Here is a 21,810-nt window from a genome sequence, read left to right on the forward strand (position 1 = left end):
CTCCCTCCTGAAAGTGCAGTCCCCTTTTAAGATGAGGAGTCATGCATCAGACTGTCTGGTTGGGTGTGGGATGGAGAACAGTGAGGCTTGCTGTGGGTGAGCTTGGCCCAGGGTACCTAGGGGACAGGTGGGGAGGGAACCATGTGCTTTAATCAGCCTTATTGTGTTCAGATTGGGGCAATAGCTAAATGTCAGTTTACTAAATTCTGTTCTCTATCTTCATTTAGCTGCTATCACCAAAGTCACCCAGAAGCTTTGCTTTTGCGTCCTGACTGAGCTAGATGTAGCTGAAGAGAGACGGGTTGAGAGGAAAACTGAGTAGAGGCCAGAGGAGATATCCCCTGAGGCCTGGAAAGTTGCTACTTGTGGCCACAGCCACCAAAGTCCAGATGACAAGACTCTGTGGATCCAACCCTGTTGTGCCAAAGGGGGGCTGTTGGCCCACATTATGTAAGGGGGCTCAGGGCTGATGGCCTACTCAGGTGGTCACTCTCATGGCTAAGCTGTGGGAGGAGTCTCAGGGTCTGGGGCCAGCCTGAAGGTGGGGACTTCAGAGGGAGGTGGTGGGAGAGGGCTTGGGGAATAGGGGAATGATTGTCTGGTTTTGTTCCTAGTGAGTGAGTACAGCCCTTACACATACATATTTGTGAGTTGCACTGGGGAAAGAGGGAGTGCCAGTTTAATAGCTATGGCTGGTGGATTCTGAATTCTTATTTGACGTTTGAACCAGGAGTCTCTACAAAGGGGCTGCTTTGTGGTAAGTTTTCCTCTGACCAGGTCCAAGACCCAGAAATGGTCTCTGACCAGAAATGACCATTTCTTCCTCTGGCTCAAAGTCTTTCGCTGGAGAAAAGGGTTGTATTCTGTTATTTAATCCAGAAAACCAATTCTAGCAAAGTATTGGTGTTCTTTCCATCTGCAGGATGCAATATAGGCTGATTGTGTTTAAAAATTCAAAGCACCCCAAACCAAGTCCCTCCCACCTAATAGGTATCTGGTGGTGGGTCACACTCTTGACCATAGATTTTTTTTTGCTCGGTTTTAACACAGTCTTCTGTTGAGTCTTATCTGCAGAAGTGAACTTTAAAGGTTTTTTTATTCATGTACTGGTTACATTTTAGTATATAGATAGGTCATCTGTTACAAATACCTGCTTCAAGTTCAGCAAGGACAGATGAGCACATTATTAAGACATTTAGTAGTATTGCTACTTGGAAAGATAATCTTTTATGTGAGACCTTAGGTCTTTGTTCTAGCTGACAAAAAGCAAATCCCCGGGTTTCTGGTGTGAAGTTAGGAGGGCAGAAACTGTTCTAAGATTCAGGTGAATCACTTGAATTCTTTCAGCTGTCAATGGCTTAGAGAACATCTCTTGGACCCAAGCCAACAAGTAGCTTGTTCCTCTCTGTAAGGGCCAGTATGAGGGGCTGCTGTGCGGACCCATGAAGCCCACTTTGGTGCTAGAAGTGGTCATTTTTTTCCTGAAAACCTCACACCAGGCTGCATCCTCCTCTTCTATCCCTGGTACCAGGCTTTGTTTACACACTGAGCCACCTTGATGTGCATCTTCGGGATAGTGTGCTCCTCTCCTGCTGCTCCCTTGCCTGAGGTCTGGTGGGGCTGCAGTCTCAGGAAGAACTTGGTACTTTGTGGGGACTTCTGTCTTCTCCTTGTGGAGATTAGTGAAGACTCTGTGAATAAAGCTGCTTCAGCCTCATTTGGCTCTTCATCGGACTATATGATCAGAAGCAAAGAACTCTGGTGCTCAAGCTGTGCTTTAGCACTCAGTTCAGGCCAGAGAAGTAGGTTTGGCCTCATCGATGTTCCTTTATGGGCAGCGTGGCTGCACTGGATTGGACAACTGTCCTGTGATGGTTCGAGCCACTGTCATCCAGGACCCAGAAGAACCTGCTGGTTTGGTATGCCCCATGGGCTTCTTCTTAGGTTTTGAAATTGGTCAATGATAAAGAGGAGAGCCATTTTTCTCCAGCAGTCTGGCCCCAGCTACAGACAAGGAATAAGCTTGGTCATACTTGTTCAATAAAGGCAATTTAGGGGAGCATGGTCACAGCTGCTTGTGGTCCAGGGCCTGCGTCTGTGAGAACGTGGGAGTACATTCCTACTGTCATGGGTTGGGGATTTGCCTGACAACAGGGGGTCTTGTGCAAAGGCTGACTTGTCCAGACTATATAAACATGACTCCTGTCTGACCCAGACTGGCACCTCTCCCGGGGATCCTCTGGAGTTAATCCTTCAAGCAGGGTGCTTCAAAGATCCTTGACCCAGGCTTTAGTTTTCTCCACTGAAGTAAAAGACCAGCTAATCTCAGGAAGTTGTTGTTTCCCAGTGGCTCCTGGGGAAAGCAAGGGCCTCACACTCTAGGTACCCTAGTACTTGCTTTAGTGAGCCATGTCACCCTCCTCTCATTACTGGATGGTGACTGCATTCTCCCCCTCTGTGCTGGATACAGACTTCTCCTAGGAACTCTTCGAGGGAGGGAAGCCAGAGGTTCCCTACAGCACTCTCAAGCTTTATAGTGGAATTAATTTCTGTGAGATTTTTGTTGTCTCCTTCAATCCTTCTCCTGGTGTGCTAATCCTTTTTGCAGTGAGTACAGTTTATGAAGTTGTCAGCCCTTTAATGTTGGCAAACTTTATTGAGTACATAAACAGCAAGTGAGCACATTATAATGGCAGAGTGGTTTTCAATCCTTTGTTTCTTTGCTCACAGGAGACAGAGATAGCTATTAGATGTGTAAGTTGCTGCTCATTACTTGCAACATGGAACTGCACCTTAGCGGATAGCTAGGATGGGAAACCAGGTCTGTTTGATGGCTTTATAACTACAGTAGTAGGGCCTGAGTATATGCACAAATAGAAATTAATCACTTTGGGTGGTTTAACAACTATGTAGATAAAAATATAGAGACATATAAAAAACATAAAGTGAGATGGGTGGAGGTAGGATAGAAAAGTAGAGATGCTTATGAAATCTTAGAATGGCAGGAAGACAGCTCTCTGTATAATTTATTTTCCCGTGTGATAATAAGTCCATGCTTCTGGGAAAAGGGGCACACTTTGATGAATCAAAAGTTCTAGTATTGTTTCCCTAGGCCTGTGCTATCCAGAGTGGTAGCTACTAGTCACATGTAGCTAGTTAAGTTAAAGTTAAATAAAATAAAAAATTGAGAAAAAAAAAATTCAGTTCCTCAGTTGCACTAATCACATTTTAAATATTCAAGAGCCGTATGTAGCTAATGGCTCTTTCGCAGTGCAGATATAGAACATGTTTGTCATTGCAGAATAAATGCCAATTCAAGTAAGAGTTAAGGCATTGGTGGTTTGGAGAGGAGGAGGGGACAGAGTTTGCTTACAAGAGATACCAGCTTTGGTAACAAAATTGGTCTTGTTGATGGTAGTTTGTTTTCAGTGAGTGCCGCGAATAAACATTTCTCAATGGAAAGCCAAGTTTAGGACGTGCTTTACTTTTCCTCATTTGCCTTAAGTCTTTAGTGCCTGAAACTTATCACCAGCCCCTCACCCCTCTGGGTGGGCAGAAGCTGGGAGAGCAGGGACTATGGTGGGAAAATACCTAAGATAGATTTTAAAGTTTTAAAGGAACTACTTGCTCCTGTGTTCAAAGTTAGTTTTTATTAAAGACATTCATACATACTGTTCCTTGGCATTGTTGCCAGAGGAAAACAGCAATCTTTACAACCATTGTCAGAGTCAGGAAGCAGGGAGGTAGAGATAGCCATTAACTAAAGCCTCTCATACCTCACGTGGATCCTAATTCCTTTCCTAATGACCATTGCTATCTAGTTTGTGCTGCTACAAGAGACCTACTAAAGCCCTTCCAAAGTCTATCAAAAGGAGCAGGCTTTTACTGGAGGCAGGTCGCCTGGGAAAGCCCTGTCTTAGTGCTGATAAAACAGGAGACTCTATTCCACTTACTGGCTTCAGGGTAGGAGGAGAATGGGAATGCCAGGAAAATGCCTGGGCCAGGAAGCTTCACTTGCATAGCATTTCCTCCTGGGCTGTAGGATCACTTGATTGAGACAAGGGGCGCTACAGTTAGTAGAAAAGACACACTCCCTTAGTGCAAGTTTTCACCACGGTGGAATGGTGCTGTTGGATATGCTTTGTCCTTCCACAAGGTAAGCCAGGAAACCCGAGAGGATGTTACTAGTGTGGCTGACGCTGCAGTCACAGAACCCTCAAGGGCTTGTGGTAGAACCTCATGGCTATCACAAGATCATCAGTCTGAATCCAGGTCATGGGGGCCATCGTAGCCAAACTCCTTCTGCACATCCAAAGGGTATTTGCTCCATCTCTGTGGGCTGCTGTTGTCTCTTTCTTCTTCACTGAGGCTGTTGTAATCATCAGAACCTAGAATGAGATAACAGGAATGAGCGCGAACTGTATCATTTTCTAGATGACTACAAGAGCCCTTCCCTTCTCAAAAAAGTCTGCTTTTTGTTCCCTATTATAAAAGACTTGTTCAGTAAAGAGAATTTAGAATACAGAACAATTTTCAAAAAAGGCAATAAAATTCCTACCACATAAATCAAATCCTTTAACACTGGAGTACTTTGTCATTTCTCCCCTAAGTATAGGATTTTTTGTTATAATAGTTGTAGTTATATTGCAAATATAATTTTGTACCTTGTGCCTTTTCTTTGAAGGTGTTATAGGATACTTCCCGAATAGAATATTCCATAGTTTGATCAACTGTTCCTCCATTATCGAATACCAAGAAATTCAAGGACCTCTTGCACCGGAGCATCCTTCCTTCTTTCCTCTTCCCCCAGGGACCATGCCTGGGTTGTGCCTTTCTTAAAACACTCATAGCAGTTCCCTCATGGTGCAAGGGGTTGGGGATCTGGCATTGTCACTGCAGTGGCACAGATTTGATTCCTTGCCTGGGAACTTCTACATGCTACAGGCTCAGCCAAGAAAATAAACTCCCAAACAAAACACTTGCAAATGCAGCAACTCCTTGTTTTATGAAAACCTGGGTCTACTGCTGGTGAAACCCTCTAGGACTTTATTCAAAGTAGCAGGGAAAGGCACTTTTTTTGCTAGGCAATGACAGAACTAAGGACTTGAGCCCAGCCCTGATGGATACTGAACCTCCAGCAGCACCCTCTTGAAACCCTGTTCCTTGCATCTTCTACAAATTGTGTTTGAGCTGGTGGGGCTCACATGGCAAAAAAGGAAAGCCCATTAAAATAAACATGTCAACTTTGCTCACACTGCAGTCCCAGATCCCACCAGCCTCTCTCTGTCCAGGGCTGCTACCACCTACCTCTAGAATCTTCATCTCCATCACTGTTTTCCTCCTCCGGATACTCATTGCGCCAATTATTTTCACTGTTTTCGTCATCTTCATCTTCATAAATGTCCTCTGGTTGTTGGTCATCATTCACCTGCACATCTCAACACAAACGTAAGTGTAAGTCAAAACCTCTAAAGTTATGCTCTGAGGGAAGCTATCAGCAGACCAGCCTGGAGAGATGTCATTTAAGGGTGCTGAGTGAAAAAGAAAGAACCTAGGAGCTAGTTTGCTAGAGGTTACAGAAACCTTGGCTATGAGAGGGAGATAATAGCCCTACTCTACTCAAGAGTCCAGCTCCAGGAACCACACTCCTGGTCGGATGGTCTGAACTCCACTGGAAGGGAATGCAGCAGGGAGGGGAGGAGAGACAGTTCTGAACAGGATTATCTTCAAGCTGTGGAAAGGCTGCCATGTAGGAGAGGGATTATATGGATTATGGGTGATGCCATTGGTCAGAACCAAAACCCGAGTGTGAAGGATGCTGAAAGGCAGAAGTGGGGCCTATTCAGTGGTCCAAGGTGGGTACCTTACTGCGAGACTACAGTTGTAGTGCAGGTGTGGGATAAGGTACTTCTCATAATAAGAGAATGACAGGTACACCTTAACTTTTCCCATTAATCATTTTTGAAATTAACAGTGTCAGGATGTTAGCTTTCTTTCTTTTTTTTCCTTTTTCAGCCACACCAGTGGTATATGGAAGTTCCTGGGCCAGGGATCAGATCTGAGCTATATCTGCGACCTATGTCACAGCTGCGGCAATGCCAAATCCTTAATCCACTGCACTGGCTTGGGGACTGAACTGGCAACGCCACAAAAATGAGCCAGATCATTAACCCACTGCACCACAGCAGGAACTCCAGGATGTTAGTTTTCTTTTTCCACCTTTTAAGACATAAAGTTTTTAAAAAAGCTTTGTTTTCATAAGTTCTTTCCACAAAATCACTAAGTATTTGCATATAACCTATGCACATCTTTTTCATGTACTTAATCTTTAGATTACTTAATGTGCTTAATCTCTAGATTACTTGTAATACCTACTACTATGTGAATAGTTGTCAGTGTACTGCAAATTCAAATTTTTGGTATGACATTCTCCCCTTGGAGATCCACATGCCCACAGCAGAACCTCTATGGCTGACCTCCAAATGGATCTGCATTTTGTGTGGCTTCTTATAGGGACTTAAGGGTAATTCCTGCACCCTGGTGACTGCCGCTTTTTGGGACTTTCTGAAATTTTCCCCCCAAAAATATTTTCAATCTATGGTTGGTTGAATCTGAAGATGCAGAGCCCATAGAACCTGCAGGTATGTAAGGCCAACCGTATAAACAATAATCTTGCAAATCTTGTAAAGGACTCATTAAGAGCAAAAAGTATCAATGTAGATTGTCTTTCCCAAAATTTCCTGCACTAAACCCAGGCTTCTAAAAGGCCTTTAGAATAAATCTTTCCTTTTAAGCAAGGACAAGAACTAAGGACAATGGTGATCAGGAGTGGAACCCAGGGAGGCAAAGTACCCTGACTAGAAAAATGAACTTCGGCTGCCTCATGCCCCCTTGTCCTCATGGGCCCTCTTACCAACTCCCACTCCTGGCTGTAGGGCTGGACAGAGAGGATGTTCTCAATCCATCCTGGAGTGGCCATGTCCAAATAGTAAATGTCATACACATAGTCATCCTTCTGTTCCTCCTGGTGCTCAACTTTTGGTCCATCTTCTGATATAGTCAACCGCTCACGGATCAATTCCACAGAATTGCAGAGGATCACATCTGGGTCAGATGTCTGTAAAGAGAACAGCTGATAATACACGCATAACCTAAAACATGGATGGAGAAAGCTAGGAGCTAGGTAAAGGAAGCCTCTCTACAGTTCAAGATTCTTATCCCTATGGCCTACTAGTCTCTTCTCAGCTATGAAATTTTAAAAAGCAAGAGTCTCTACATGTAGTATTTCTTTCAAGACAGATGCTTACAAGGTAGCGTTCTGTTCTTTTGTACTTGGCTGACACAACAGAACACATGGGAAGACTGTCCTGACGAAGCAGAGAGCCAGCAGAGCCGGCTAGTCTTGCCCCTAGGCTCTGCTTCTATAGACCTCTGAGCTCCTTTGGTATGATGTTCTCCCCTTGGAGATCCACAGGCCCACAGCAGCACCTCTATTGTTGACCTCCAATGGATCTGTGTGGCCTCTTATTGGGGCCTAAAAGTGATTTCTGCACCCTGGTGACTACTGCCAGCCATCACCCACCACTTGCCTTGCTCACACTGACATCCTGCTTTTACAATTTTCTTTTTTTTGTCTCCTGTCTTTTTAGGGCCGCACATGTGGCATATGGAGGTTCCCAGGCTAGGGGTCGAATCAGAGCTACAGCTTCTGGCCTACCCCACAGCCACAGCAACACCAGATCTGAGCTGCATCTGCGACCTACACCACAGCTCACAGCAACACCAGATCCTTAACCCACTGATCGGGGCCAGCAATCGAACCTGAAACCTCATGGTTACTAGTCGGGTTCGTTAACCACTGAGCCATGATAGGAACTCCTTTACAATATATATATATTTTTCACATCCTGCTTTTAATCATAAACCAGGAGAGGACTCCTCTATAATCCTTTTTCTGTTAGTTTTGGGCTGTGTTATCCGGGGTAGGACAGGTCACTTTGGAAACCATAAGGATATGCTGCAGGTCACTCTCAACAGGTTCATCACCAGACGCTGTGCAACTCAAACCAGACACCATACAGGGGGAGGTGGGGAGTATCCCATGACCAAGGCAAATAAAGGGAACCAATGTTGGTTAAAGGGAATTAATTTTTTCTTGCTCCAAAGTAAAAAGGAACCAGAGGCATCAATTTTTATGCAGACTCCTGACCAACTTCAAAGCTGTTTAGAATTCTACACTCAGAAGGGAATAAACCAATTTTACTCTAGTTATCTCTGGGATGGGGTAAAATGGGTGCTCCCCTCCACTTTTTATTCTGTATTTTTTCAAATTTCCTATAATGAATGTATATCATTTTCATAAAAGAAAAATTATTTAGTCTATGTGTATGTTTACCTTTATTTTCAATTACACATAGCATTTCCTATTGTTAGACATAGATAGGTAATTTCCCATCTTGCCAATCTTCATGGTTATCAATTTAATGGTAGAACTAGTTGTGTATGTCAATTTTTCGGACATAATTTCTAGCCTCCATACAAAACACTGTGACGAGTGTGTCATTTCTTGCATTTGAAAAATGAAGATGAAAGTATCGACCTCATACAGTTTTTGTGAGGATAAAATGAGTTAAAAAAAAAGTACAGTACTTGACACATAATTAAATAGTAAATCAGCAGTAGCTTTTGCTACTGCCACAGCTATTTGCTTCTGCTGAATTATTTCCCTAGAATACATCTTGGGTGAGATTACAAGATAAAATGAACTTAACTTTTCCACTTTCTTAGATTTCTTCTCAAATTTTTTTTAATTGTTCTATCCTTTTAAAAAAATTTATTTGAGTATGGTTGGTTTAGAATGTTGTATGATCAAATAGTACTTTAAAACTTAGACCATATCACTTTAAGAAGAAACCCACTGTAACGGGCATATAAATGCTGTCACTAATTTTTAAATTTCTTTAGATTTTTGGATGGCTTTAGAGTCCAAATGATATAAAAATAAATAGTTCTGCCAATGGGGAGGGGGTGGTTGTGGAATGGAATTTGGGGTTGCTAGATGGAAACTATTACATTTGATAGATAAACAATGAGGTCCTACTGTATAGCACAGGTAACTATATCCAATCTCTTGGGAGAGACCATTATGGAAGATAGTATAAAAAAGAGAGTGTGTATATATGTATGACTTGGTCACTTTGCTGTACAGAAGAAATCGGCACAACATTATAAATTAAGTGTATTGTAATAAAAAAATACAGTTAGAAAATAGTTTTAAAATAGGCCCTGATCTGTTTTTAGGGTTCCTGAAATTACGAAGCCCTGCTGTTTTCCCAAAGGCTTGCATCAATTTTAAGCACTACAATCATGTACAGTTTTAATACAGCCTTGCCAGCAGTACTATCAACATCTCTTTTCCTGATAATCTAGTAGGCATAAAACCTCAAGTTTGCTTTCACCTTAAATTTATGTTTTTTATGGTTAATCTGTGCAAGTATTTTTTTTTTTTTTTTGGCTTCACCTGCAGCATGTGGAAGTTCTTGGGCTATGGATCAAATCTACACCACAGCAGTGACAACACTAGGTCCTTAACCCGCTGAGCAACCAGGAAACTCCCATGTGCAAACATTTTTAATGTGTTTATAGTTTGTATTGCACTATTGGGAAAATCTCTGTTCATATCTTTCCTAGCTCATCTACTAGTTTTCCCTCTATGATTTAATGAGCTATTTAATTGATTTGATTCCACTGAATACTGGTTCACTTTTTTTCTTTTTTTTAGCTTTTTAGGGCCACCCCTGCAGCACATGCAAGTTACTAGGTCAGGGGTCAAATCAGAGCTATAGCTGCCAACCTACACTACAGCCACAGCAACGTGGGATCTGAGCCACGTCTGCGAACTACAGCTCACAGCAATGCTGGATCCCCCACCCACTAAACAAGGCCAGGGATGCACCGGCATCCTCATGGATATTAGCTGGATTTGTTTCCACTGTGCCACAACGGGAACATCCTGGTTCACTTTTAAGAATGTGTAACTAAGGAGTTCCCTGGTGGCCTTCAGCACTGCCACTGCTGTGGCTTGGGTTTGATCCCTGGCCCAAGAACTTCTACATGCCATGAGCCAGGCCAAAAAAATAAAGTGTCTTCTTTATTATTAGTATTTTTAAAATATTTTGGCTGCACCTGTGGTACATGAAAGTTCTTGGGCCAAGGATCAGGCCTGAGCCACTGCAGTAACCAGAGCCACAGCAGTGACAATGCTGGATCCTTAACCTACTGAGCCACAAGGGAACTCCTGTCAATCTGTATTTAAGAAAAAACAAAAACAAAACTTCATAACTCATGAAGCAGTATGAATTCGTGTGGAACTAGTTTTGGCAAGAGAGGTGGCTATGGTCACCATGCCCAAATTGTTATCCAAGTATAGTAGCAACATGATAAAATATTTTTTGCTTGATACATTTTGAATAAAAATCTCATTTTTTAAACTACGAGAACTACTAAAAGGAGATCTGAAAAATGTTTATCAAGAGGAAGCATACCTGAGGTTGAGAATTTTCTATTTCTTTGGTTTTACTGCATGTAGCTGACTTTGTTTTTTGGAAGTGAGGGACAAAACTAACTTAGTAAATGTAATTAGTAGAAAGTAATACTGAATTAAATGTAAGAGGTCTTGCACTCTAATTCTAAATTACCTCAAACCTGGTAGCCTACCCAGGGCTGGTCCTTTAACCTCCCTTAAATATAGAGTTTTCCCATCTGCTCTATTTTTACCTTGGTCAAAAGCCTCCAGTGATTCCCCATCTCAGGACGAAAGGCAGTGTATCCTTGCAAGTATCTACTTGAAAGGGTCTAGCAAGTATCCTCTCCCCAAATTTCTTACTATCTTTCCCCATCTCACTGGGCTCCAGGCACAATGACTCTGAAAACACCAGATAAATTTGGCTTCAGGGTCTTTGCAGTTATAGCTCCCCAGTCTGGAATCCTCCCCAGATATATACAGTGCCCTGCCATTCACCTCCAAGTCTTCACTCAAATGGCATTTTCTCAATGAGATGGGATCATAGTTTTCCTTTTTCTCTCCCTGTCCTTATAGCCCATATCGCTACCTGAAATTGAATTTATTTCCTTGATCTTTCTCTCCTCTAAGTTAGGTCCTCACTGCTGTATCCACAGAACTTAAGAACAAGGAGTGGCACATAGTGGCCTGTGAATAAATACTTGTTGAATGAAAAACCTAACCTATAAACTGAGCTTATCAATATGGTTGGAGCATCCATCTCTAAAGTGAAGTCATGTGTACCCTCTTTAACTGTGTAGAAGCCCAGTGCGCGACTGCGGACGTGTACTCACTTTGCGGGAGATTGTGGCGTTCGCGGCTTCTGGGTCTTCTTCCTCACGGACCAGGTCCAACAGCTGGAAGCCTGCGTCCTCAGCCGTGGCCTCTGGGCTTCCCGGCGCGTCTTCGGATTCCAAGCCACCCGAGGGAATCCCCGAAGATCGGTGGCTAGAGACTACTCTGTAGCGGCCCTCCTGCCGCATCTCCTGAGCAGACGCGCGGAGATGACTGCGGATGCGCTGCTGGCTGCTCTGGGATGGGCGCAGGGCCGCCCGCAGGAGAGGCTGGACTGGCTCCTCCTGGTGGGAGAGGGTGGAAGCAAGGGTTCAAGAGAGTGTCAGAGATAAGGACGCACCACAGCTGAGCCCTAAGATCCCTTTCACACCGGCTCCCTCCCAGCCCAATACCTGGGAGCGCAAAGTGGCCACCAACTGGAAGACATTATTTTCTGCTGCACTCTCCAGACCATCCGGAGGCGTCTTTTGGACTCCCGACTCAACTGCGCTGGAGCGGAGGCGTTTACAAGCGAGGACAAGTGCCTCAGCTGGTTCTGCGCTGCGCTTCCGCTTCACTCGGAGCACCGCTGTCCTGCCGGCCTCCATACTGGCTGTCGTGGAGCACTGTGGGAACGCGAGAGGTGCGACGGAAGAGCTTTCTGCTTCCGCTTCCGGGCTCCGTGCCCCGCACGCTCCGCGAGCCAAGGGAGGTCCCGCCCTTGCACGCCTGCCGCGGCAATATGGCGGGGGCGGCAGACGTGAGTGGAGAGATTCTTGCGGCGGGTGAGGCGCTGGGCGGGTTGGGAAGGTCGGTCGCGGTTGGAGGCTTGGGTGCAGCCAGCTTCCAGTCCTCAGCTCAAGGCCTCGGAGCCTGGGGTACGCATGTCTTCGAGACTCTCGAGGACCTTTCTAGAGTCCGCCTGAGGCGGCTCGGAGCTCCCGGGCCGGCGAGAGTGCGGGGTTCCGGGAGGTCTCCGTCTCTGCCATCCAGTCGGGTGATTGCTTCTAGCTGGGTCTGTGACTGAGCACCTCCACGGGGACCTCGGTCATAGTACCTGGCGTCTCTCCTCAGCGACAGAGACTTGCACCACGGTCATATGGACCTCCAGCTGTCGCACGGCTGTCTGGTTCGCTAGGCTTTCCCAGTCACAGTGTTTTCAGTAGTCGGAAACCTATTTACCACATACCGGCCTGAGTGGTCTGTAAAACCATACACTCACCGTAGGTATTTTTTTTTTTTTTTTTTGCTTGAAATCCTTGAGTTGCTCCCAGTGCATCTAGAACAAAATGCAAACCACTTTTCCAAAGCCAACAGGCCACAGTGATTTGCAGAAGCCCACCCCTAATCTGTCATTTCTTCTACTCAAAGTGCTTCAGTCCGGCAGGCTTTTGTCACTATGCACCTGGTTTTTTATATCCTAGGGCCTTTTCTTGGGAAAAGTTGGGGTAAGGATTCCTGAAATATGAGCACTACACTTTCACAGCTTTTAATTTGGCTTGTCTTGTAGGCCTCAACTTGTATGCTGCCTTTCTCAGAGAATCTTCCCATAACTTTCTCTCTTTCATAGCACTCTGTGTATTTCCTTCCTTTGCCTTGTGAAGTCTTTGTTTATATATACTCTCTTCCCATTAGAGTATATAAATTCTTGGGGGACAAGGACCTTCGCTATCTTGTTTGTGATAGCCCTCCAGTCCTAACGTAGGGCCCGGCATACAGAAGGTGCCTGGTAAATTTTAAATGAATGAACCAGACATCTGCTGTGAAATCTACCAAGTAAAACAGGGCTTGACAGGTGATTGCCATTCTCTCCTTGTAAATAACAATTTGAGTTCCTAGTTCTTAGAGAATGAGGAGGTTAGGGTATCCTGAACCTGGAGTGTGGGCTCCTTCTAGGAGAGGACAAGTCATAGTAATAGATGAGGGGATTTATCCATAGAAGATGTGTAGTGTTCACACAGAGTGGTTACAGGACATGATTTCTGTTCTCAAACATTTACTTAGATTTATATGAAATCAAAATTTATAGTTATGGGAAGACACTGTGTCCTAGTTGTGTTGTGTCCCCTACAACATCATAGAGGGAACGGAATTCCTTAAAGTTGTTTACTCTACTCTTCACCTGTAAGTGAGTTCTTGGTTGATTCCACATGGGCCATAGGATAAGTGTCTCAGGAACTCTATAACATGAACCACAGGAACATGTGTGATTGCTTGTTCAGTTTCACATTCTCCCTCCTCTCACCCACCTAAATAAATCCTAGCCATCTTTTAAACTTTCCCTGAACATTCAGCCAGATGTAGTATTTCTTTCTCCTGTAGTATTTGTTGGACACAGTTTTCTAAAGCACATTACATGTTCTGGTAATTCTAGATACCCTGTCTTTTAATAATAAATATTAGCGTATGAGATATAAAGACTTGATTCTAGCAGTGGTTTTCAAACTGTAGGTTGCAGTCCATTGGAGAGTTATTAAATTAATTTGGTGGATCATGACCAGCATAAGGAAAGTTAAACAGAGTCAACTGTATCAGAGGGTCTTACCCATAGGAAGGCCAAATACTGTTTGTGGAACTTTAAGTTATATGTGTGTGTGTGTATTTCTTACTGGAGTTGTCAGAAAGCCACTAGATTGGATAATAGATACGCCTAAGTAGAGTTAGAAGTAGGATTTACTGAAGGACAAATTGACTATTTTGAACCAGGCCAGTGACTGCCTGAGCCTTTTAGAAAAGATTGTTCCCCATCCTCTAGTGTAAGGATTGCGGTGTTTTCTTAAATTAGATAACGTCAAAAGAAAGTGACTCTGGCCAATGAAGATGCCTTAGGGTGGTTTAGGGAATTGAGGAGGCATTCTTTTTAAGGTTTCTTGGTGATGGATCAGTGTTTACGAAGAACTGAAGGGGAATGTGGAACACTTGTTTTCTGAATAGTGAGAGGGACCGCATAGTGAGAGGCCTTATCTACTGAGAAATACCTTCAAACTTTTTTTTTTTTTTTTTTTTTTGTTGCTATTTCTTGGGCCGCTCCCGAGGCATATGGAGGTTCCCAGGCTAGGGGTTGAATCGGAGCTGTAGCCACCGGCCTACGCCAGAGGCACAGCAACGCGGGATCCGAGCCGCGTCTGCAACCTACACCACAGCTCACGGCAACGCCGGATCGTTAACCCACTGAGCAAGGGCAGGGACCGAACCCGCAACCTCATGGTTCCTAGTAGGATTCGTTAACCACTGCGCCACAACGGGAACTCCATTAAGTTCAGTCTTTTTTTTTTGTTTGTTTGTTTGTTTTTTGTTTTTTTGTTTTTGTCTTTTTGCTATTTCTTGGGCCGCTCTCGCAGCATATGGAGGTTCCCAGGCTAGGGGTTGAATCGGAGCTGTAGCCACCGGCCTACACCAGAGCCACAACAACGCGGGATCCGAGCCGCGTCTGCAACCCACACCACAACTCACGGCAACGCCGGATCGTTAACCCACTGAGCAAGGGCAGGGATCGAACCCGCAACCTCATGGTTCCTAGTCGGATTCATTAACCACTGCGCCACGACGGGAACTCCTCCTTCAAACTTTTTGAGTTTGGTATTTATCTCTCAGAAATAGATCTCTTTGGGGAAGTAGCCCATATGAGATACGAATCTGGTAACATTTTATTTATTTGAAGCATTTTAATTTTAATTTTTAATTTTTTTGTCTTTTTATTTTTATTATTTTTTTGTTTTTTGCCTTTTCTAGGGCTGCTCCCACGGCATATGGAGGTTCCCAGGCTAGGGGTCTAATTGGAGCTGTAGCTGCCGGCCTACACCACAGCCACAACGCTGGATCCGAGCTGCATCTGCAACCTATACCGCAGCTCACGGCAACGCCGGATCCTTAACCCTCTGAGCAAGACCAGGGATCGAACCCATTACCTCATAGTTCCTAGTCAGATGTGTCAAGCACTGAGCCACGATGGGAACTCCAAAATTGCTTTTAAAATTGAATGTTGAGTAGATAAGAAGTAATCATTATAAAGAATAGTAAGGGATAAAGAATGACAATGTATTACTACCATCCATTTTTAGAAAAGAACAGTGCTGTTACTTTTGAAATCCCTGTGTGGCCTTCTTTGATCTCATGCTTTTCCCTTCTTTCTTAGAGGCAACCACCATCCTCATTCCCTGCTCTGCTTTGTAAGTGATCCTTGAAGAATATATTGTTCTCTTTGCATGATTATAAATTTCATATGAATGTAATCATATATATTCTGTGATTTGCTTCTTTTTAAGTTCAACATGATAGCCCTGTGATTATCCATATTTGCGTATAGCTATGATTTATTTGTTTTTTTTTTTAATTAAAAAAAATTTTTTTTTTTCGCTTTTAAGGGCTACAGATGCAGCATATGGAAGTTCCCAGGGTAGGGGTTTAATCAGAGCCACAGCCGCCGGCCCATAGCACAGCCACAGCAATGCAGGATCTGAGCCGTCTTTGACCTTTACCACAGCTCACAGCAATGCCGGATCCTCAACCCACTGAGTGAGGCCAGGGATCAAACCTGCATCCTCATGGATCCTAGTTGGGTTTGTTTCTGCCCAGCCACAATGGGAACTCCTGGTTTATTTGTTTAGACAAAGGTTTTCTTATTTGGTTTGAATTGCTCTTATCTTTGTATTTTTCTGAAACTAAATGTTTAATATCCTGAGGCAGTCTTGGTGATACTCTTTTACCACCACCCCAAAATCTCTTTCTGTTTTCCTTTCCTTCTTGCCCTTTCCTCTGCTTTATTTCCCTTCTCACCTGCCTTCATCTGAGGCTGTACTCAGGTGGACCTGCAAGGCTCATTTGACCCTTGTTGAGGACTGCTAAAGTTTCCAGGTAGCCTTCTGAATTTTTGTCTTAATAGTTTTGATGTTATATGCTGAATATAAAACCAAGTAACAATTGCTGGAAAAGGTTAAAATACTGGTTAATAAATTTTTCCAGGTGCTCTGACATTTTTGTTCATTTTTGATTTCTTTTTTCTTTTTTTCCCTTGTCTTAAAATATGCCCTGCCTCCCCCTTTTGGGGCATTATGATTTGATTAGATTTCTGCTGATCAGACCTGTCTACAAGAAGTGAGCAGGCAAGAGTGCTTTTCTAATGCTAAAACTGAGGAGCTGACTGGCACCATGAAAGTCTTCTGTGGAAGGGCCAATCCGACCACAGGATCTGTGGAATGGCTGGAGGAGGATGAGCATTACGATTACCACCAGGAGATTGCAAGGTAACAAGTTTTCCCACAGTTGGCCATGGCTGGCCAGAGCCCTTGATCTCAAAGCACATGTCTTGGAATCCAGTCTGAGTGGGAAATAGGCTGTCAGTCACTCAGTGCTTCTGATCAGGGCAGGTCTTGCCCACTAGCCGGTCTGCTCAGCCAGGTAGGTTTGTGTGGGAGTTAGGCAAAGTCATGCCTTTGTAGAGAGTCAGACATCATGTAGCAGCCTTACCAGAGTCCCAGAGGATCTGTCCAGTAGACCAAAGAGAACTCAAGTTTCTGTAGTAGTAATAGAAGAGTTTATGCAGTGTTATTTGTGTCACTGAAAGGGTGACACTTCCCCCCCTTCTTTGGAGGAATGTTTAAAAGTTTGTGAGTTACTGTTATTTAGCAATCATTAAGTGGATGCGATACTGTGCTAGGGTTGTGAATACCAAAATGAGGAAGATAGGGTCCCCATTCTCAAGGATCATGGAGTTTTGTGAACGAGGCAGACATATAAAAAATCATGACACCATGAGCTAAAGGCCAGTGGAAGTGGGCACAAAACTTCATGGAAGCAGCAGAACCAGTTGGATTGGGAGGGTGATATTTGAGTGCTTTCCCAAGTCTAAAGGGAGCAAGATTGCTTTCTGAGCAACAAGGATTTTGTGCAGACTTCCAGATGAGCTAGTTTGGGGGATGGCTAGCAGATCAATGTGGCTGGAGTGTGGTGCAAAAGTATGATGAGAGAGAATACTGAGAAAAGGTAGGCAGGATTGTGTTATAATTGGTGGTAGCAAAATGCAGGAAGAGGGAGTTCCTGCTGTGGTGCAGTAGGTTGAGAGTTCGAGTGCAGCGGCTTGGGTCACTGCAGAGGTGCACGTTTGATCCCTGGCTCGGCACAGTGAGTTAAAGGACCCATTGTTGCCACAGCTGCAGCTTGGGTCGCAGCTGTGGCTTGCATTCAGTCTCTGGCCCAGGAACTTCCATATGCTATGCATGGGGCCATTTAAAAAAATTCAGGGGAGTTCCCGTCGTGGCGCAGTGGTTAACGAATCCGACTAGGAACCATGAGGTTGCGGGTTCGGTCCCTGCCCTTGCTCAGTGGGTTAACGATCCGGCGTTGCCGTGAGCTGTGGTGTAGGTTGCAGTCGCGGCTCGGATCACGTGTTGCTGTGGCTCTGGCGTAGGCCGGTGGCTACAGCTCCGATTCAACCCCTAGCCTGGGAACCTCCATATGCCTCAGGAGCGGCCCAAGAAATAGCATCAACAGCAACAACAACAACAACAGACAAAAAGACAAAAAGACCAAAAAAAAAAAAAAAAAATGCAGGAAGTGGGGGAGTTCCCGTCGTGGCGCAGTGGTTAACGAATCCGACTAGGAACCATGAGGTTGCGGGTTCGGTCCCTGCCCTTGCTCAGTGGGTTAACGATCCGGCGTTGCCGTGAGCTGTGGTGTAGGTTGCAGTCGTGGCTCGGATCACGTGTTGCTGTGGCTGTGGTGTAGGCCGGTGGCTACAGCTCCGATTCAACCCCTAGCCTGGGAACCTCCATATGCCGCGGGAGCGGCCCAAGAAATAGCAACAACAACAACAAAAGACAAAAAAAAAAAAAATGCAGGAAGTGTAATGTGATTTTATAAGTTCTAGCTTTGCTACTTCTTAACTCTGTGACATTGGGCAAGCTACATAACTTCTGAGACTCAATATAATAACATGTGCCTCAATATGCAATTTAACAGTATATGCCTAGGAGTTCCCATCATGGTTCAGTGTTAACGAAGCCTACTACTATCCATGAGGACGTGGGTTCGATCTCTGACCTTCCTCAGTGGGTTAAGGGCCTGGTGGTGCCATGAGTTGTGGTGTAGGTAGCAGATGCGGCTAGGATCATGTGTTGCTGTGCTGTGGTGTAGGTTGGCATCTATAGCTCCAATTCAACCCCTAGCCTGGGAACTTCCATGTGTTGTGGATGTGGCCATAAAAAGAAGGAAAAAAAAAGTATATGCCTCAATATAATAATGTTTATTATCAAAAAGTACCCTTATCTGAGGGTTGTTTGATGAGTGAATGAATGAAGGACGATGTCTGGTATAGAATAAGGGCTCAAACATATTTCCTTCTAAATAATTTAGACATTTTCTGGGTGATTGAGATGTTAAACGGGAGAGGGAGAAAAAAAAAAAAAGGTTGCATTTTGGAGAAATCACTGAGAGCAGTGTGGAAAGTGAGTTGGGGGGAGCAGAGACCATATGGGCATTTGGGTGGATATTGCAACTGCAAAGCTGAGGCAGAGGAGGTAGAGAGAGGAGGAGACAGCTTTGAGGGAGCTTGAGTTTGGCAACTCATTGGATGCAGTGATAGATGGAGAGAGAAAATTGAAGAAGCACCAAGATTTCTGGTTAGAGTGACTAGGTGGATGGAACTGTTGTTTCCTGAAAAGAACAACACAGGAGAAATGGGCATTGTTGGGTGGTGGAGGTTAGGTGTCTGGATTTAGACATCCAGATGGAAATGCCAGTGGGCAGATAAATGTGGATCTGGAAACAGTTTGCAGTTGTTAAGAGTTGAAACTGGAAGAGATTGCAGGCTTTCAGAGCTTGCGTAGATTGAGGAAGGTAGAGGGTGAGAGAAGGAATTTTGGAATAGCTGCTGAGGCAGGAGGGAATGGCCAGAGAATAGAAAGGAAGAGATGGTTTCAGGAAGAGAGAGTGTTCAGCATCAGAGAAATCCTGGACTTTACTGATGGGAGTGAGCTAGTGGTGCCTAGGGAGATTGATATCGGTGGAATTGGGGGGAGCGAGTGGGTGATAAGGCAGGGAAGATGAGTGAAAAAGCCCCTTAAAAGGTGGGAAAAAGTAGATAGGATCAGATTTCAACTAAACACTCATAGGTGGGTTCAACTGTAAAAACCTTGGTATGCCATGAAGAAAAACCCTGTACTTTTTGTGCAGTGTGCCTCAAAATGTAAAGTGTGGAATGCCTGTTTCATAGTTGCCTTAACCAATCAAAGTGCAAATTTCCAGACTGCAGCTCCATATTCTGGATCAAAAGCATGTATAGTGGGAATCTCCATTTAAAATAAACTCTCCTGGGAGTTCCTGTTGTGGCTCAGAGGTTAACGAATCTGACTAGGAACTTCGAGGTTGCAGGTTCAATCCCTGCCCTTGCTCAGTGTGTTAAGGATCCAGCAGTGCCATAAGCTGGGGTGTAGGTCGCAGACTCGGCTCGGATCCCACATTGCTGTGGTTGTGGTGTAGGCCGGTGGCTATAGCTCTGATTAGACCTCTAGCCTGGGAACCTCCATGTGCTGAAGGAGCGGCCCTAGAAATGGCAAAAAAAAAAAAAAAAAAAAAAAAAAGCTCTCCAGGGAATTCCCGCTGTGGTACAGTGGGTTATGGATTCGGTGTTCCTGCAGTTGTGGCACAGGCTGCAGCTGTGGTTTGGGTTCATTCCCTGGCCCAGAAACTTCCACCTGCCACAGGTAAAGCTCTCCATTAATTCTGATATTGACCAGAAGCTGGAGGTCCTTTGTTTCTAGTGATGAGAATTTTTTTTTTGTCTTTTTAGGGCCTTACCTGGGGCATTTGGAAGTTCCAGACTAGGGGTCAAATTGAACCTGTAGCTGCTGGCCTATACCAAAGCCACAGCAACTCAGGATTCAAGTTGAGTCTGTGACCTACACCAGAGCTCATGGCAACACCAGATCCTTAACCCACTGAACAAGGCCAGGGATTGAACCTACATCCTCATGGATACTAGTCAGGTTTGTTACTGCTAAGCCATGGCGAGAACTTGCAGTCCTTTGTTTCTTGACTCTCACCTGGAATTCTCAGAACGCATCTTCAGGCTGAGCCTGCTGAGCTGTGGTGGCTTATTCTAACCCTGCCAGAGATATTTCATGTTTGTGAATTACTATGGTAGAAAATAGGGGTAAGCGACTCTCCTCCCTGTAGTTTGGTGAACTCTTAGTTATCGTTGATGACATAAGAGAAAGTGCCAGACACAGTACCCTACACATGAACAGCAGGCATGTACTTTCCCTTTCCCTCATTCCTCTCCCCATTGTTATGTCTGTGATTATCCCAATGTACAAATGTGTGCAAGATTATTATGTAAAGTATTACACATATCTGAGTTGTTCCTGAGGGAAAAAATTGTATGATGTATAACATGACCATTCTGCTGGAGCTATGGAATTACTGTGACAGAGCTAACAACTAGAGCATTTTTAGTCTGAAATTCTTTTTTTTTTTTTTCTTTTTACTGGCATATGGAAGTTCCTGGCCAGGGGTTGAATTGGAGCTGTGACTGGCCTGCACCACAGCCAAGGCAACAATGAATATGAGCTGTATCTGCAACCTATGCCACAATGCCAGATCCTTAACCCACTGAGTGAGGCCAGAGATTGAACCCGCATCCTCATAGAGACAACATCTGGTCCTTAACCCACTGAGCCACAACGGAACTCCTAGTCTGAGATCCTTTACTGAAAATAAACATCTCTCTTTGAGATTTTTTTTCTGCAATATGGCAGAATGACAGTTTATAACTCTGTTAAAATAGTTTAAAATGGGCCTGGATGTTTGTTCCATTTGATTTAGAAATGCATTTGTATGTGTGAATATTCTCATTTATTGATGTTTATCAATCATTATTAGCAGATGTATCTGATGTATCTTTTTTTTTTAAGGTCATCCTATGCTGATATGCTGCATGACAAAGATCGGGTAAGTGTAAAAGGAATCCATTATCTTGCTGTAGTATTTGAAACCTTCCATTATAAGAATGTTAAAAGCTCCCCCCAGAGGTATGGTTTTAGAATGATGCAGACAGGCAGTATGGAAAATCAGGAGGTGAGACCAGGTTCTACTTCATGCTCTGTTATTGACCTGAGTGGAACCTTGGAGAAAACATGGGACCTCTGCAGACCTAACTTAATGAGAATTTGTTTGTTTATTTATTTATTTGGCCACGCCTGCAACATGTGGAAATTCCCAGGCTAGAGATCAAACCCACACTACAGCAGCAACCTGAGCTGCTGCAGTGACAATGCTGGATCCTTAACCTACTGCACCACAAGGGAACTCCTGTTAGAATTTAAAATGAGTAGATCATACTGGCTGATCTCCATGATCTCTGGATAAAAATAATTAGGGGAGTTCCCGTCCTGGCGCAACAGAAACGAATCCGACTAGGAACCATGTGGTTGTGGGTTCATTCCCTGGCCTCGCTCAGTGGGTTGAGGATCTGGCATTGC

The 21,810-nt window shown here is 44.3% G+C and overlaps 3 protein-coding genes and 1 long non-coding RNA gene across 49 annotated transcripts in view; 2 read left to right on the plus strand and 2 right to left on the minus strand.

The window, feature by feature from the left end:
• Positions 1 to 4,571, plus strand: part of SLC7A6 (solute carrier family 7 member 6) — a 40,197-nt gene extending 35,626 nt beyond the window's left edge. For all 19 annotated transcript variants that reach the window (XM_021094153.2, XM_084960050.1, XM_084960046.1 and 16 more), the window contains one exon: positions 228 to 4,571. In XM_021094153.2, coding sequence (XP_020949812.1) covers positions 228 to 322 — 95 coding nt within the window. In that variant the 3' untranslated portion in view covers positions 323 to 4,571. The remainder of the gene's footprint in view (positions 1 to 227) is intronic.
• On the minus strand, positions 2,637 to 11,963 carry SLC7A6OS (solute carrier family 7 member 6 opposite strand). Of its 2 annotated transcripts, none has more exons than XR_014805788.1 (5): positions 11,749 to 11,963; positions 11,356 to 11,640; positions 6,914 to 7,117; positions 5,308 to 5,436; positions 2,637 to 4,388 (listed from the first exon to the last, which is right to left on the minus strand). XR_014805788.1 is itself a non-coding variant. In XM_021094162.2 (5 exons), the coding sequence occupies exons 1-5, from the start codon at positions 11,941 to 11,943 to the stop codon at positions 4,258 to 4,260; spliced, it is 936 nt and encodes a 311-aa protein (XP_020949821.1). In that variant the 5' UTR covers positions 11,944 to 11,963; the 3' UTR covers positions 2,637 to 4,257. The 2 variants fall into 2 exon arrangements, 1 of the variants encoding a protein (XP_020949821.1); XM_021094162.2 differs by having other exon boundaries at positions 5,308 to 5,428.
• A 41-nt stretch (positions 11,964 to 12,004) lies between these two features.
• Positions 12,005 to 21,810, plus strand: part of PRMT7 (protein arginine methyltransferase 7) — a 62,986-nt gene continuing 53,180 nt past the window's right edge. For 6 of the 26 annotated variants that reach the window (XR_014805701.1, XR_014805702.1, XR_014805706.1 and 3 more), the window contains exons 1-3: positions 12,005 to 12,120; positions 16,400 to 16,578; positions 21,244 to 21,280. Coding sequence is in view for 16 of the 26 variants with exons in the window: in XM_084959917.1 (XP_084816043.1) it covers positions 16,484 to 16,578; positions 21,244 to 21,280 (132 nt within the window). In the remaining 10 variants the exon portion in view is untranslated. Of the gene's footprint in view, positions 12,121 to 15,470; positions 15,505 to 16,126; positions 16,190 to 16,399; positions 16,579 to 21,243; positions 21,281 to 21,810 lie in introns of all 26 variants that reach the window. The other 20 variants (XR_014805698.1, XR_014805699.1, XR_014805700.1 and 17 more) reach the window with 7 other exon arrangements.
• On the minus strand, positions 12,011 to 19,911 carry LOC146402273 (uncharacterized). 2 transcript variants are annotated; one of them, XR_014805842.1, is made up of 3 exons: positions 17,783 to 19,911; positions 14,903 to 15,072; positions 12,011 to 14,320 (listed from the first exon to the last, which is right to left on the minus strand). It is a non-coding gene; the product is annotated as an uncharacterized LOC146402273 (long non-coding RNA). The 2 variants fall into 2 exon arrangements; XR_014805843.1 differs by having other exon boundaries at positions 12,013 to 14,320; positions 18,100 to 19,911.

Source organism: Sus scrofa, chromosome 6 (assembly GCF_054392235.1).
Source record: "Sus scrofa isolate SSC_HxYL_T2T_F1_AM1 chromosome 6, Sscrofa_HxYL_maternal_Yorkshire_Landrace_v2.0, whole genome shotgun sequence".
Classification (NCBI taxonomy): Eukaryota; Metazoa; Chordata; class Mammalia; order Artiodactyla; family Suidae; genus Sus; species Sus scrofa.